Raw genomic sequence first — 17,926 nt, forward strand, 5'->3', positions numbered from 1 at the left:
CCTGCCTTGCTATACTTCTCTCATTCTCAAAAGATGACTCAGCTTTCTCTACTGTGAGAACAGAAACCAATGTAGGGAGTCTGGGTTCAAGCCTTGGTCAGGGAACAGGATCCCACGTGCTGTAACTCACAGTCTTGCCACAACTAAAGATCCCACATGCCGCAATGAAGAGGGAAGATCCCAGATCCTGCATGCCACAACTATTTAATAAGACCCAGAGCAGCCAAATAAATATCAATAAACAAATAATTTTAAAAGGCTGAATTTCATCTGTATCCTTTAAAATTTTCAATGGTTCTAATTAATGTGTTCAATCTCTCCTCTAAGTTCCTAAACATACAAAACTCCATTATAATAATTCTTTTAATATCTTTGTCTACTAATGCTGTAATCTGTACCATTTTCTTGCTTCTCTGCTTGTCTGGTTAGTTTTGATTGGATGCCAGACATTATTCAGTTTACCTTGTTGGATGCTGTATACTTTTGGTTTTCTATATAAATATTCCTGAGCTTTGTTCAGTTTCAGGTCTTACTTTTTTCTGTGTTAGGTAGAATGAGAGCAGCTTTAACCTGGGGCTATTTGCCCCACTACTGAGGCAAAACTCTTTGAGTACTGTAACTGATGCTCCGTGAATTATGAGGTCTTCTACACTGTACCAAAAAAAAAAAAAATCTACTAGTCATTTCAGGCTGCCATCACAAAATACCACTGATTGGGTGGCCTGAAAAACAGAAATTTATTTTTTCACAGTTCTGGAGGTGGAAAATCCACAGTCAAGTTTCCAGCAGGGTTCAGTTTTTGCTAGAAGTTTTCCTCCTAGCTTGTGGACAGCTGCCTACTTGCTGTGTCCTCACATGGTGGAGAGCGAGCCCCAGTGTCTCTTCCTCTTTTTATAAGGGTACCAATTCTATCAGATCAGGGATGCAACCGTATGACCTCATTTAACCTTTACTTCCTCCTTCAAGACTCAGTCTCCAATACATGTGCATGGGGGCTTATGCTTCAGCATACTAATTTTGGGAGAATACAATTCAATCCACAGCAGGAATATTTTCCCATGCTTATGTGAGCTCTGAGGAGTGTTCCCTTTAACCTCTTGGGGCAGTTCTTTCCCTCGTCTGGGGTAGTTTCCTCACACCTTACAACGGATCAAAACTCAAATGAAGATTCTCTGCAATCTCTGGAAGCATCTCCCTGTGCTTCTCTGCTTTCCTCACTGTCTGTTGTGAACTCTAGCTCCGTTCTCCTCCCCACACTCTCCACTCAGTCCTCTCAACTCAGAGAGACCACGGAGTTCTCCCTGGAGTCTTCCTCCCTGCACCACAGCTAGAAACTCTCTCAAGATAGGAAGCTGGGGTGACTATAGGGTTCTACTCACCTCTCAATGATCCCTCTTCTTTGTTGCCTCGAGTCTAATGTGGTGAAAACCCACACATTTTGTTCAGTTCTTTTACTTGTTTCTGGAGGGAAGATAAATCCTGAGCCTTTCTTCCATTTTGTCCAGAAGAGGGAGCTTGTAGCAGATACTTTTGTTTCTGGGTCTCCGCTAGCTTCCCCACTACCTAGAATATTCTTTAACTGAAACCACTAATTACCCTCAGACTTCCACTTAGATGTCATTCTGTCTAGAAAATCCTTCCCAAACACTTTTGGCCAAGGGCTCCTCCCACATAACTCTCCTCCTGCCTGACACCTACCCTATGCTGTACTGAGTTACTGTTTCAATTGTCCACATGTCCCCACTGGGATGTAGGAGCTGGAGCTGTACACTATACACTTCTGTAGCCCCAACACCTCGCAGAGCACTCAGAACAAAGCGGGTGCTTCATAAATACATTTGAATGAATAAACAAGTGGGATAAGCTTAAAGTAAACAGACAGCAGATATGGTCAAATTCATGTTCATTGCTGAGTTTTGCTCTGTATCATCCATTTCTTTAAAGATTATAAACTACTAGTTTATAATTACATACCACCTATAATTTTGAAATGGTTTAACGTTTATTGTTGAAACAATCTGTATTTTAATATGTAAACCAACAATGACTAGGTTAGATAGTATTTTTCTCCTGCGTGGTGGCTGTGATCTATACCTCAGACATGTACTCACTATGCCTTGAAAAAAGCTATCTAAGAGCCTACTTTGAAAATTCAAACCAATTTCAGAGATGAAAATTCTTCTTAAAAAAAAAAAAGTATCTGTCTGTGCCAGGTCTTAGCTGCAGCATGTGGGATCGAGTTCCCTGACCAACGAATCAAACTTGGGTCCCCTGAACTGAGAGGATGGAGTCTTAACCACTGGACAACCAGGGAAGTCTCCAGAGCTGAAAATTCTTTTAACATATGCTATGATCACCCAATTGAACCTTAATATAGTTAACAAAACTAGAGGAACCCTGGATAAACACTCCTTGAAGAAGAAATTTAAACTGTAATCTATTAACATCTTTCCAGAGTCAAATGTTTCAGTGTGATCATCTGAAATGAGTAAAAGATAATGTTTAATATTATATCCTTGAGTTATACTTTTTGTCCATGACTTGAGAAAGCACCTTTGAAAGCACTGACCGAATATGAAAAAAAAAAAAAAGGATAACAAAAACGGATGAAGCATTGAAATGTCAGCTCCCAAGATGGAAACCTGGTATTTGAAAACATCTGTGTTTGGCTACTCGTGGACTAGATGTCTCCACTCCCAGAGCCTCAACGCACCTCCTCAGTCCCAGGCGGCCTACAAAAAGAAGCTTAATGACTCTAGGACATTCTTGGCCATATCTTTTATGGAGACATCAATGAAAATTTTCTAGTTGTTGTTTTTAGTCTCTAAGTCCTGTCTGATTCTTCCTCGACCCCATGGATTGTAGCCCACCAGGGTCCTCTGTCCATGGGATTTCCCAGGCAAGGATACTGGAGTGGGTTGCCATTTCCTGCTCCAGGGGATGTTCCCGAACCAGGGATCGAGCTCATGTCTCCGGCACTGGCAGGTGGATTCTTTACCACCGAACCACGTCTTTCCTTTGGTAAAGAATCCGCCTGCCACTGCAGGAGCTGGAGGAGATGTGAGTTTGATCCCTGGGTTGGGAAGATCACCTGGAGTAGAAAATGGCAACCCACTCCAGTATTCTTGCCTGGAAAATCCAAGGGACAGAGGAGCCTGGTGAGCTACAGTCCATGGGGTCACAAAAGCGTCAGACAGGACTGAACTAAACAAATAAAAAAGCGAGAATATATTTTGACAGTTCAGTTCAGTTCAGTCGCTCAGTCGTGTTCGACTCTCCGCGACCCCATGAATCACAGCACGCCAGGCCTCCCTGTCCATCACCAACTCTCACTCAAACTCATGTCCACAGAGTCGGTGATGCCATCCAGCATCGTTCTCTGTTGTCCCCTTCTCCTCCCGCCCCCAACCTTTCCCAGCCACATATATTTTATGACAATGAATTTTATATCTTTCATGAAGGCAAATTCAGGGAGGTACCTTCATGAAATGTCCAAGTTGCACAAAAGAATATTTTCAACATTGAGAATTAACTTAGAAGACAATAAAAACTAAGACTCATCATCCAAACTTTGATTCCAGTCAAATCCAATCAGGGTGTTGCAGGGATCCTGAAAATGAGGCAGTCAGGCAACAAAGCTTCAACATCTTGCCCATGAGAGAATTCCAGAAGGTCCACACTTACACTGCACGGGTTGTTGGCCGTCTGAGCCGGGCTGTAGAAGGACCCCCACTGGGTGGTTCGTCTCTCTTCCCGGGAAGGGGTGCTGTTCACGGGCAGGCCAGCTGGGACCCCAGGGCCTGCAGCCGCAGTGTTGGAAGGCTGGCTGCTGGGGGCCACCAGGGCAAAAGCATCATCCAGGAGGGAGTGCATGGTCTGGCGCGCCTCCTCGATGGACGGCTGGGGCGGGATGTACTGGGAGGCCGGGAAGGGCAGGCCTGGATACCTCCCCAGCTCAGCCGACGATGGCGTGGGCACGTCAGCCGGGAGGTCAGGATCAGACTACAGCAGGGGAAACAGCAAAGTGGAGAATCACATCACTCAGTCATAAAAAGGAACGAAGCTGGGTCATTTGTAGAGATGTGGGTGGACCTAGAGTCTGTCATACAGAGGGAAGTCAGTCAGAAAGAGAAAAACAAATATTGCGTACTAATGCATACAAATGGAATCTAGAAAATGGTACAGATGAACCCATTTGCAGGGCAGGGATAGAGATAAAGAACAGACATGTGGACACGTAGGGGAGGGGAAGGTGGGATGAACAGAGAGAGCACCGCTGACATTTACACACTATTGTGTGTAATACAGATAGCTCGTGGGAAGCTGCTACAGAGCACAAGGAGCTCAGCTTGGTGCTCTGTGATGACCAAGAAGGGTGGGATGGCTGGGAGAAAGATCCAAGAGGGAGGGCATATGTGTATACATATTGCTGATTCACTTCACTGAACAGCGGAGATGAACCCAACATTGTAAAGCAATTATATTAAAAAAAAAAAAAAAAGAATCAGACACGAGCTTCTGTGGAAAACAAAATTCTAGGACCAAGACACAATTTTTAACCATTTTCACTGCCACTGAGGAATGCGTTTACCATAAAATTGTTTCAAATCACAGCCGAGGAGTGTGTGTTACCTTTTATCGGGGCAAAAAGTTTGAAATCAGAAAAAAAGTAAAAATATTCAACATCCATTTGTCAGGCAAAACTCAATCAACTCCCTGAAAGGTAACTCAGTACCTGGAAGTTCATATTTTTCCTGAGAGCCCCAAACAACCAAAAATGATGTGTCAGAGTTTACATACTAAAATACCTAGTTGATGTTCCATAGATACAGAAACCCCCCACTAAAGCAGTCTATTGACTATTAATAATAGGACAGCCCTATACAATCCAAAAGAATTCAAAGTCACCACCATATTACAACTGTGCGTGTATAAACCATTTTAATACTTATTGCAGCAACTCTTTATAAACAGTATCAATTATTTGTTTAGAAATTACTTTCTTAAAATGGAGGTGTCCCTGGATAACATGAGCCAACAAGAAAAGTTTAACTTCTATACCCACTGTCTAAGAGGCAGGGACATAAGTAACAATTAAAAATTTTTTATTACAATTGCTTCAACTGACACACTGAAAAGAGAAGAGGTTCTACTCAGTGGGCTGGTGACCCCATGTCCTCAAAGAAAAAGTTGTTCAACTGCTCCGTCGTGTCCAACTCTGTGCAGCCCCATGGACTGCAGCACGCTGGGCTTTCTTGTCCTTCACTATCCCATGGAGCTTGCTCAAAATCATGTCCGCTGTGTCAGTGAAGCCATCCAACCATCTCATCCTCCGCCTTCTACTCCTGCCCTCAATCTTTCCCAGCATCGGGGTCTTTTCCAGTGAGTTGGCTCTTTACATCAGGTGGCCAAATTATTGGAGCTTCAGCTTCAGCCTCAGTCCTTCCAATTAATATTCCTTAGGATTCTTCAGTCTTTTAGGATTGACTGGCTGGATGTCCTTGCAGTTCAAGGGACTCTCAAGAGTCTTCTGCAACACCACAGTTCAAAAGCATCAATTCTTCGTCATTTAGTCTTCTTTATGGTCCAACTCTTACATCCATACATGACCACTGGAAAAACCATAGCTTTGATTCAGTTCAGTTCAGTCGCTCAGTCGTATCCGACTCTTTGCAACCCCATGAACCACAGCACGCCAGGCCTCCCTGTCCACCACCAACTGGCGGATTAGCCCTTGGTAATAAACTGTGGAAAATTCTGAAAGAGATGGGAATACCAGACCACCTGACCTGCCTCCCGAGAAACCTGCATGCAGGTCAGGAAGCAACAGTCAGAACTGTACATGGAACAACAGACTGGCTCCAAATAGGAAAAGGAGTACGTCAAGGCTGTATATTGTCACCTTGCTTATTCAACTCGTATTGCTGCTGCTGCTGCTAAGTCACTTCAGTCGTGTCCGACTCTGTGTGACCCCATAGACGGAAGCCCACCAGGCTCCCCCGTCCCTGGGATTCTCCAGGCAAGAACACTGGAGTGGGTTGCCATTTCCTTCTCCAATGTGTGAAAGTGAAAAGTGAAAGTGAAGTCGCTCAGTCGTGTCCGACCCTTAGCGACCCCATGGACTGCAGCCTACCAGGTTCCTCCGTCCATGGGATTTTCTAGGCAAGAGTACTGGAGTGGCTTGCCATTGCCTTCTCCGTCAACTCGTATTACATGCACCTTTTTCAGCAAAGTGACGTCTTTGCTTTTTAATACACTGTCTACATTTGTCAAAGCTTTTCTTCCAAGGAGCAAGTGTCTTTTAATTTCATGGCTGTAGTCACAGTCCACAGTAATTTTGGAGTCCAAGAAAATAAATTCTGCTTCTCTTACCACTTTTTGGGTGGGTACCTTTTCCTGGAATGCTCTGCTTACCCTACAGGTCCACAGTTTTAGCTTTGCTGGTTGGATCATCCCACAGAAGGGCCAAAGGAATTCCCATATTTGTTTGGATCAGTGAATCTCTTACAAAGAAAATCTCTATTCCAGACTCACACCCTTACTTTTAGTCAACTGTCTGAAACACTTCCTAATGACTATGGTCTGTCCACCGAGGATCAGTTATTATTCACACCAGCATCAAACACTTAAGAGCAGCAGCTATGTAATTACAAACAGAGAGAAAAACAGACTACGAACTGGCAAACCCACCAACCCTTCACAACCCTATTTTGCTTGGCCCACGTGGTATTTTAAAAATAGTCAATATTTTACAAATCTGAAAATTTCCTATGAAAACTCAGATTTCTGGATTCTGTTGGCAGACTCGGAAGCTGTGGCACCACTGGGCCCTCGTCCTCCACAGAAACAAGTGCTATTGGGCAGAGACTGCTCCTGAGACAGGCCAGTGCTCTGTCCTTCACAACTGCAAGTGGGTGGTCTCACTCCCAGGTATAATACACACTGGGTCCTGAAAGACTGCTTCTCCAAAATTACAATATTCTAGTAAAGTTCCACTAAGTAACTTCGTCATTGAGGAAGTATTTGGGGCTCCAAAGGTCTCTGGCTTATGATATAACATTGGAAAGACTCTGTGATCCTCTCCTTACAAGGTACAAAAATGGCCCACACTCATGCCTTCTCCTGCTTTTTTCTTGAGGAGCAGATCGGGAAGAATGTGGTAAGCAGAGGGCCACCAACCCAACACCCCATGGTGAAAAAGAAAAGTATATCTGTAGAAACATCCTACTGGCAATTAAGAGGGTCTCTCTAAAACCAGAAGCGATGTTCCTGGTGGGGGTTTTCAATAACTGCACCACAAGGAAGCCAGCACTGTGGCTACAGTGCATACTGAGATTCAAATGGGGGACAAACCCTATATGCATTTGAGGAGCATCCCCAAAAGCTACAGCCACTGCCAATCTCAGCATCAGTGGGTGTAACTTTAAAGAAGGTATATCTTCTATAGCAAGAGAGACCTGTTGCAAAGGTGTGAAGTTAGGTTCTCTTGGAGTTTCACTGGTCCCATGAAGGCAAAGAGCCACAGAGCTATGATGTGAGAGTTTCCTGCTCTCTGGTCTTCCCGCTGCCCCCACCCCAGCAAATTCACAGACCAGACTCTCAGCAATCTGCAGGCCAACAGGAGGTTTTATTCATTTTCCTGTGTCCCAACATCCAGCACAGTGTTTCACATGTAGATGGAACTTAACAGATAGTATGATCAACAGAAGTTGAGATCTACCTGGGATACCCAAGAGTTGGAATTTGAATTCCATTCTCTTGAATCCAAGTTTGATGACTTTGATGTTCAGTTTGTTTCCCTGGCACAAATACATGTTCACCTATCACTCCCCAAAAATATATGAGAACTTTTTTACTTTTAGTTGGAAAAAAAAAAAAAAAGGTATGTTATTTTTATGACGTATTCTGGTGCCTCTCTGCAATCCTTCATATTATGAGAGTGATCACGCACTATGGTTGGTCCAAGACAATCTCGGTTCATGCTTGTTTACCTAGGATAATTAATACCATCTACTGTCACCCTCACAAGGGTGTGGCTTGGAAAATAAATTATATTGGGGTTGACAAACTTCCATAAAGGGCCAGAGAGTAAATATTCTAGGCTTTGTGAGCCATATAACTACTCAACTCTGCCACCTTAGCAAAAGCAGTCATCAGTTCAGTTCAGTCACTCAGTCGTGTTCGACTCTTTGTGACCCCATGAATCACAGCACACCAGGCCTCCCTGTCCAACACCAACTCCCAGGGTTCACTCAAACTCATGTCCATCGAGTCAGTGATGCCATCCAGCCATCTCATTCTCTGTCGTCCCCTTCTCCTCCCGCCCCCAACCTTTCCCAGCATCAGAGTCTTTTCCAGTGAGTCAACTTGTCGCATGAGATGGCCAAAGTATTGGAGCTTCAGCTTTAGCATCAGTCCTTCCAATGAACACCCAGGACTGATCTCCTTTAGGATGGACTGGTTGGATCTCCTTGCAGTCCAAGGGACTCTCAAGAGTCTTCTCCATCACCACAGTTCAAAAGCATCAATTCTTTGGTGATCAGCTTTCTTCACAGTCCAACTCTCACATCCATACATGACCACAGGAAAAACCACAGCCTTGACTAGACGGACCTTGAGAACACAAAAATGATGGGTGTGGCTGTGTTCCAACAAAACTTTCTTTACAAAAGCCAGCAGTAGGCTGGATTTGGCCTGAGGGTCATAGGTTGCTGAATCCTGATTTATAATTGTAACCCTAGTTATGAGAAATCCAGGAATATTTCTTTTACTTCAGGAGAAGAAAACTCTCAAGAAGATATTTTGAGGGGAAAGCACAAAATTCAAGACAGTTCAAAAGCATGTATGTGTAGTATAACCTTCAAGATGAAATACTACCTATAAAAGGGTGAGGGCTCAAAAAGGCATTATCTTTGAAAGTATACATTTCATCATAGACTTAGAAAACAAATTTATGATTTTATCAAAGGAGAAAGGTAGGCTGGGGGAGGGATAAATTAGGAGGTTGGGATTAACATATACATCCTAGTATATATAAAATGGGCTTCCCAGGTGACTCAGTGGTAAAGAATCTACCTTCCAATGCAGGAGACACAAGAGATAGGGTTTGAACCCTCAGTTTGGAAAATTCCATAGAGTAGGAAATGGCAACCCACTCCAGTACTCTTGCCTGGAAAATTCCATGGTCAGAGGAGCCTGGTGGGCTATACTACATGGGGTCTCAAAGAGTCAGAGGCAAATGAGCACACACACATATAAATTACATAATCAACAAGTACAGGGAATTCTACTCAATATTCTGTAATGACCTATATTGGAAAAGAATCTGAAAAAGAAAAGATATATGTATAACTGAATCACTTTACTATACACCTGAAACACAACACTGTAAATCAACTGTGTGTGTGCGCTCAGCTTTGTCCCACTCTTTTATGACCCCATGGTCTGTAGCTGTCCAAGCTCCTCTGTCCATGGGCTTCTCCAGCCAGGAATAATGGAGTGGGTAACCGTTTCCTTTTACAGGGAATCTTCCTGACCCAGGGATTGAATCTGCATTTCCTACCCTGGCAGGCGAATTCTTTACCACTACACCATCTAGGAAGCCCAAAATCAACCACATTCCAATATAACATAAAAATTAAAACAAAATCATACAATATAAGTATGAAAATAAGAAAGAAAGTATACATTTCAGAATTTTAAGGAGAGAAAGTAAAAAGTCCATGTAAGGAAGAATGTCTTCTTAGGGTACCTCTGCAAATTGGAGCCACTTGGGACAAAGCAGTTGATTGAGGTGGTACTCACCAGGGAAGAGCTTCTTCCCTCCAGCTGAGGGAGGAAACTCTGCACTTTCTGCTAAGAAAAAAAGCAAAGAGAAGAAGGATGGTCTGGGTCACCATGAAAGAAGCCTGATTTAGGATCAAGACAGGGAGGGAAGGACAGGTTCAGTTCAGTTCAGTCACTCAGTCGTGTCCGACTCTTTGCAACCCCATGAATCGCAGCACGCCAGGCCTCCCTGTCCACCACCAACTCCTGGAGCTTACTCAAACTCATGCCCATTGAGTCGATGATGCCATCCAACCATCTCAACCTCTGTCGTCCCCTTCTCCTCATGCCTTCAATCTTTCCCAGCATCAGGGTCTTTTCCAATGAGTCAGTTCTTCACATCAGGTGGCCAAAGTATTGGAGTTTCAGCTTCAGCATCAGTCCTTCCAATGAACACCCAGGACTGATCTCCTTTAGGATGGACTGGTTGGATCGCCTTGCAGTCCAAGGGACTCTCAAGAGTCTTCTCCAGCATCACAGTTCAAAAGCATCAATTCTTCAGCGCTCAGCTTTCTTTATAGTCCAACTCTCACATCCATACATGACTACTAGAAAAGCCATAGCTTTGACTAGACGGACTTCTGTTGGCAAAGTAATGTCTCTGCTTTTTAATAAGTTGTCTAGGTTGATCATAACTTTTCTTCCAAGGAGCAAGCGTCTTTTAATTTCATGGCTACATTAACCATCTGCAGTGATCTTGGAGCCCCCCAAAATAAAGTCTGTCACTGTTTCCACTGTTTCCCCATCTATTTGCCATAAAGTGATGGGATCAGATGCCACGATCTTAGTTTTCTGAATGTTGAGCTTTAAGCCAACTTTTTCACTCTCTTCTTTCACATTCATCAAGAGGCTCTTTATTTTTTCTTCGCTTTCTGCGGGTAGTATCACCTGCATGCCTGAGGTTACTGATATTTCTCCCAGCAAACTAATCTATTCTTTAGTTTCACACAACACAGTCTCTGAGATACCAGATTAGACAAAAACAAAAGCTGCAAGGGACCATCCTGGGGAGCCAAGGATACATCCCTTCCGGGATCAAGCCAGACACCACAGACGCCCAGATACCAGTCCAAAAACACAGCGGCAGCTCAAGATCGCCATCTACTGTAAGAACTGCCAATGCTGGTTCCCCCACCGGAGGAATTTATTCACAGCCTTCAGAAAGGACTCATTCATTCATCCTGCTGAGGAGCAAAGGAGCCTAATTTGTAGACCTTCCAGCCTTCGGGAATCACATCAACCCTCACAAGCTGGTTAGGAAGGGACAGTCAGTCTTAAGACACCAGAATCACAATAAGATTTCAAGGAAAAGCCTGGGGAAAGAAGCCTGGGATCACCTCTTAGACGATCATGATGCAATTATATTTAGGCCCAATGTCAGTAAGGCATTTGGCACATATGTGTAATTATGCTTAGTGTCTCTCAGTGTTAGATATATGTATAATTTGAGGGATAAAATATAAAACTCAAATAAAACACTGGTTACATAAGCTCCATCTGAAGTGATCACGTATATCACAAACTCTTTCTCCGAGGGTGTGTTTTTTGCTCATTTCTTTAACAAAGATCGCTCTGTCAGGGCTGCACCTTGGCACAGGGTCACAGACATCCACTGTGTGTCCCAGTGCTGCCGGACACAGTGGATAAAAACGGATTAACAAGAAGATACCTGGGTATCTGGGGCTCCTCTCTGTCTGGGGTGTTCTTATATCTGTATTTCTCATGGTCTGTTGGGGAGGCTAGCCCTTTCCTCCCTACTTAGTGGGGTCTGTATGTGTCTTAATGTTGTCAACATCTGCTTTAACACGTCCCTTCCTTCCAAAAAAATTAAGTCCCTATTTCTTAATTTCCATTAAGCTCTTTCTTCCATTAAAACTAGAAATATATATATATATTGTTGTTTAGTCACTCAGTCGTGTCCAACTTGTCTGCGACCCCATGGACTGCGATTTTCCAGCAGGAATACTGGAGTGGGTTGCCACTTCCTTTCTCCAGGGTTTATTCCCAGTCCAGGGATTGAACCTGTATCTCCTGCACTGCAGGTGGATTCTTTACAGCTGAACCACTGGGAAGCCATACATATATATATATATATATATATATATATATATATATGTACACACACACACAAACACACACATATAGAGGGAACATCTTAGCATTCCAAGAGCAGAAGGGGGCACAAAACCCTAAATATCCCTCCTACCACCAAGAAATCCAAACAGTTCCCTCAACCAGGGGAAGGGGGAAAAAAAAACTTTCTGGACATTTCTGTTTTCCAGTGAATCCCCAAAAGTACCCATCCTGAAGCCCGAGAGGACACAGCTTGCACATAGGAAAGAAAAACACTGAGCATGTTTCCAGAGGGCGACCCCAGCAGCACTCTGGTCTCCAGGGCTCCAGTCTGTCCACAAATGAGTGGCCCATTCTTGCCTGCACCCACATGCGCCCCACGACCCAGCTGGGCCTGGCACATCAACACCACATGTGGCCACAGCTCACTGCTCACTCATCTCCCAACGGCCACCAGACGCAGGGTGAGCGTTACGTACCGGGCAACCAATATAGGCAGAGTTGTGGACGCCAGGCGGCCTTTTGTAAGTGCCGTCGCTGTCTGTGGTGATAAGCCTGTCCTTCTCAGCATCTCCCGGGCAGCCGTTGACCTGGTGTTTCCGGCGTGGCTTAGGGGAACGTTTTATCCTGGAGCTGCCAGGAGAAAAAGACACAATCTTCATAGGAAATTACTTTCCTGCCCTGGCTCATGACCTAAAGGCTAAGGATTTTCTGAGTACCTAGGACCTGCTGGCCACTGTATGAAACACCCCACCGGATATAAACAACATGCAGGACACAGTCTCTGCTCTAAGAAAGGCACAGTCCACCTGGGCAGACAATACTAAACACACAGAACAATACAGAAGAACATCATCGCTGGCTACTGGGACCTGACCTAGGTCTTGAAGAGGGAGGAGGAGCTTTGGATATGACCAATTTATCCAACAAAAACAGTAAATAAGGAGGGAGGTAGGGAGAGTGTGACGTAAAGCTGGGATCTTGCCCAGGGCCAGAAACGGGAAATGTAGATCAATGTCTGGAGGGCAATGAGGCTATCGCCCTAGGCAGCAGGCCTGTCTGTGGGGAGCAGCTGGGTGGAGACTCGGGCCCCCACTAGGTACAGGAGCACAGGGTCCACCTGCAGGCAACCCGAGCCAGCAAGGGGTGAGCCAAGCAAGACACAAATGAAAGCTGACCTTACAGAAAACGCCTCTCCCTTCGGGGGCGGGGGTCTGAGAGACAGCGAAGACAGAGGCTGAGGGCAGCAACGGGAAAAGAGCATCCACCAAGCACAGGAGGTGTGATGCCACTGGGGATGAAGGCAGGATGAGGACGGGGGGAGGGGGAGCCAGGGCTCAGCGTCTGAGAAGGAAGGGGCCCCCATTTCAGAAAGCTGACTTCCAGGAGACAAGAAACCCGGGAATGGCGAGTCCCGGGGCAACGGGTGGAAGCGGCCTTCCCATCAGGCGACCGCCAGGAGGGGTCGGCCCTGCCGGCAGCCCGGAGTCTTCCAAAGGCTCGCCCACCCCAGCCGCCCCCGGCAGCACGCCCACCTCTTCCTGGGCTCGATGAACACGGAGGGCACGCTGGCCGTGGGGTCCAGAATCTTGTCGATCTGCATCTGCGCCCTGCGGTACACGCGGTGCCGCTCCCGCGTGTCGCCCGACGACAGCTCGTCCAGCACCGGGAACTCGTAGTGCCCGCGGCGCTTGGCGCGCAGCCGGATCTTGTTGCGATGGTGCTCGATCTCAGACTTGTGCCGCAGCGCCGTCTGGATCTGGGGAGCGAGACAGGCCGACCGTTTGCACGCTTCCAGGGACCCGCGCACAAAGCAGTCCGGGAGCGTCCTGTGTCTCTCCCCCGCCCTCTCTCTGACCCGCCCCACAGCTGTCCTAGGGTCCCAAGAGGCACCAAAGGGGTGACAGGGGCAGAAACCCACACCGGGCGCGGAGAGCTGCCACCGTCCCCGAGCTGCGTCCCCACCCTCCACGCGGTGAGGGGAGAAGCCTCGGTACTGCCCCAAACACGCGTGCGTGTGCGCTCAGTCGTATTTGACTCGTTGCAAACCAACCCCATGGACTGCAGCTCGCCAGGCTCCTCTGTCCACAGGATTTTTTTCAGGCAAGAAAACTGGAGTGGGTTGCTATTTCCTCCTCCAGGGGATTTTTCCGACCCGGGGATCGAGCCCATGCCTCTTGCATCTCCTACACTGACAGGCGGACTCTATACCACAGCGCAACCTGGGAAGGCAAAAGCACTCAAACCCAGGAAATCGTCCAGTGGCAACTTTGAAGATGCTGAGGGGCAGTGATTCCCAGATGTAATTCTTCCTAAGAAAAGAGTAAATATTTTCCACACCCAATAGTATCATTCAGTTCAGTTCAGTTCAGTCGCTCAGTCGTGCCCGACTTAGTATCATTACTTAATAAGTTTTTAAATTATGACAGTTCAAAGACAAAATTTGCACTATACAACAAAATAGCCATTTACTAATGATGTTTCAGTGTCACCAAAACAAGCCCCCTGACAGGAAACCCCTCTCCTCAATGAAAAAAATCAACAGGTGTGGAAACATGTGCTCCTGGCTCCATGGGGCGCGAACTAGGTCTGGAAGAGTAGGGGAGGAAGGGTAGTGGGCAGAGGGCGAGGGCCAGAAACAGGAATGCAGATGCAGGTCTAGGGGAAGGAGGCCATGACTCCGGGAGCAGCCAGTCCGTTGGGCTGTGGTGGAGAACAGACTGGGAATGCCTGCCTTCATCAATGTACATCACCTCATTTTCTAAGCCCTTAGCCCTGCTGCAGAGAACTTTACAGCAAGTGACATGGAAGGAGACAGAGGGAAAAAAGGGAAAACAAGATGAGACTCCAAATGGAAAGAGACAACAGGACGCTGTCCAAGACAGGACGTGGTCTGTCACACGACAGCAGACCAGGAGCCAGGTCCTCCTTGAGACTGTTTGAGAAGGACAGTCAGCTAGATGACAGTCTCAACAAACTTCCCAGCAGGAGAATTCAGGAAGCCCCTCTAACTCTTTCAGGATCTAACTATTCTTTAAAATACACGAGGTCTCACAGGAGGACTAAGATATGCTAGGAATCTGCGCCAGAACCTTCTACAAAGAAAACATTTCCATTGAGATGTCCGTACCTACCATACAGGCAGGTCCACCAGAACTGATAATGCTCTTGTTCTTAAGTTGGTTTTTCATTTTATGCTTCATAATCAGTATATATGTTTCCCATACCATATGTGTCCATCAAATACATTTTTAAAAGATAGTAAAAGAAGAAAGTGGAGATGAACGCTTTCCAGTGGTGAGGCCATGGGCCTGGTGAGCTCATTCTCTTCTTTCTTTCCATCACCCAGAGAACCCACTCGAGAGTGCTTACTCACGGCGGCGTGAGGCACCTGCAACGCCGGACGGAGGGAAACAGGTCTAGGCGAGGACAGGGTCATGTGAGCAACCCCAGGGCTCCCAAGCATTGGTGAGAAGGGACAGCACATGCCACCTCGAACCCATGACGCACGTTCTTGGCAAGGAGCCAATGGAGAAGAGAAAGTGTTAAGAACTCTTGATAGGACTTCTATAAGATAATCCACTTTAAGGATTCAGTTGTACCAATTATTACTGCACCGAGCAGAACTCACAAGAGCAGCAGGGATTTCTTAGAAGCAGGAAACTGATAGCCATGATGCTGTCATGTATGTAGCCCTAAATACTATTCACTGCACTCACGGTCCAGCCCAGGCCAAACTTCTCAAGGTCAGCTTAACAGTGACTTGAGCTGGCCTTCTGATTGCAGAATCTTAGGAGGAAAGCAGATCTAACTCACTCTTCCAGGAGTCACTAGAATAGGGTATTTTACCAATCATGATTTAGATCTTGGGGCCACAGCAGCTCTATCAGAGTTCACAGAATCTACCGTGCTCCAAAGATTACTCAGCACTCAGCGTTCCACTGGGAGAACCCTCAGGACTCAGCATTCAGTCCAATTTATTACAGCAAAAGGCTACAAAGCAAAACCAGCATAGGGGAATGGTACAGGGTGGGGTCTGAAGGACCCAGGCACAAGCTTCCAGGAGTCCTTTCCCAGTAAAGTCATGTGGGGTGGGCTGAATTTCTCCAGCAATGACCTGTGACAATGCACGTGAAACGTCTACAAGGGAAGTTTATTAGATACTCAATGCTCACAGGGTCTTTACTGGAGACTGCTCACATAGGCACCCTCTGCCTAGCATGTACCAAAATTCCAGACTCCAGGAAGAGCTGTCCAGCATAAATCATGCTGTTTGTACAAAAATAGTTTAGGTACAGTGAGCCACTCCATTCTGGGAATGGTGCAGATCTTTCCAAAATCTAATTCCCAAACACCAGCCACAGGCTAAGGTGGACTTTCTAAGGAGAGCCGGCCCTGTTCTTTAATCTGCACATCTCCCAGTGTGCCCACTAGTGTCCATGATCAGTATCTGACCTAAAAATACTGAGAAGCAAATTTAAAATAAGAATAGTTGTGAGCAGCTCATGGGACTTCCCAGGTGGCGCTAGTGGTAAAGAATTCACTTGCCAATGAAGGAGACATAAGAGATACGATCCTGGGTCAGGTAGATCCCCTGGAGGAGGGCATGGCAGTCCATTCCATTATTCTTGCCTGGAGAATCCCATGGACAGAGGAGCCTGGTGGGCTACAGTCCACAGAGTCCCAAAGGGCTGGACATGACTGAAGCAACTTAGCATGCACGCACATGAGCAGCTCATATCGTTAGCAACTTTTTGACACTAACTTTCACTCATTTTTAAGCAGTGACCAAATCAGAATCTAAGGGTTTTTTACTTTTTTTTTTTTTAATTACTGTACTTTGCCATAAAACCAAATACCTCTTTGTTAATTTTGTTGGTTTCTGCCACACGGTCGGCCAGGATGGGGTGCGGAGCTGGAGGAGCTGGGATGGGCTGCATGGCAATCAGCTGGATCTTACTGGGGACCCGCCGACTGGCCTCCGAGGAGCGGGAGATCCTGTCCACGTGCTCAAAGATGGAGGCTGACGAGTGCTGCTCATTCCCTGAGCTGGGTGCTGCCCCTGGAACAGAGGGAAGAGCAGAATTAACAAGCACCATCACCCAAAGAAAAGAGCAAACCGTCACAATTATGTATTATTTCCTAACAGACCCTTAGATGGGTCCCAGACCAAAAACACATCCATGACTCCATGGCAGAATATTTGAAATGTCACTCTTTGAGCCTAAACTGTCCAGGTTAAATAGTGTCTCCTTCAACCTCAGTAATAATTACAGATATCTGTAGGGAAGATAAGAAAATCATTATGACACTTTGTGCCCCAGATGGTCCTGTTTTGTCTAAAGGTGTTTCAAAGTCTTCAGTAAGACAGGGTAAAGGGTAAGAGGAGCCTGAAGTTGGCCAGCCAGGAGCAATTTACAGAACGTGGAGGACATTTATAACAGCTCCAAACGTCCATGCTCATCTGGAGTGAGAGTGATATAAATTTAGTTGCCAAGGCAACTTACCGCTGAAAAAACAAAAGACCAGGGGAACTGTGGACCTGCTAGCAAGTACTGGTTAATGGTGAATGCTGCTGGCTTTTCAGTTCTAATGCAGCAAAAAATGAAGTTGAAGAGTCAGGAGAAGAAAGAGCTGCTGCTCCAAGGAATTAGTTCCCTCTTTACAAAGAGAGGCAGATGACACTCGAAAAATGGTTAAAAGGGTAAATTGTATGGCTATATATATTTCACCACAATGAATTTTTTTTAAGTAATCAGAATTGCAAAGAAGAAAGGCATTTAAACGTACAAAAAAAAGAAAAACACGTTACAATGTTAATAGAGACTGGATCTTGGTGTAATGGGTCATTTTCTCCACTTTTTTGTATTTTCTATAATGAGGATTTTCTCTAGTCAGTATTACTTTTATAATAGAAATAATCTCAATAAACTTTTATTTTTAAAAGGCAAAGAGAGAGGTTAAGAAGGGCCGAATAGATGAAAAGAACTCTCCAGTTACATGCACTAAGATCCCTGAGGCCCTTCCT

The 17,926-nt window shown here is 45.7% G+C and overlaps 1 protein-coding gene across 2 annotated transcripts in view; it reads right to left on the reverse strand.

Annotated features, from left to right (window-relative positions):
- The window catches only part of KIAA1549 (KIAA1549 ortholog), a 127,916-nt gene that overhangs the window by 20,867 nt on the left and 89,123 nt on the right, over window positions 1-17,926 (reverse strand). For both annotated transcript variants that reach the window (XM_055421335.2, XM_088834684.1), the window contains exons 13-16: window positions 16,758-16,960; window positions 13,434-13,657; window positions 12,378-12,531; window positions 3,685-4,002 (exon numbers count right to left, since the gene is read on the reverse strand). In XM_055421335.2, coding sequence (XP_055277310.2) covers window positions 3,685-4,002; window positions 12,378-12,531; window positions 13,434-13,657; window positions 16,758-16,960 — 899 coding nt within the window. The remainder of the gene's footprint in view (window positions 1-3,684; window positions 4,003-12,377; window positions 12,532-13,433; window positions 13,658-16,757; window positions 16,961-17,926) is intronic.

Source organism: Moschus berezovskii, chromosome 3 (assembly GCF_049115385.1).
Source record: "Moschus berezovskii isolate FMDL1 chromosome 3, NW_MosBer_1.0, whole genome shotgun sequence".
Taxonomy (NCBI): Eukaryota; Metazoa; Chordata; class Mammalia; order Artiodactyla; family Moschidae; genus Moschus; species Moschus berezovskii.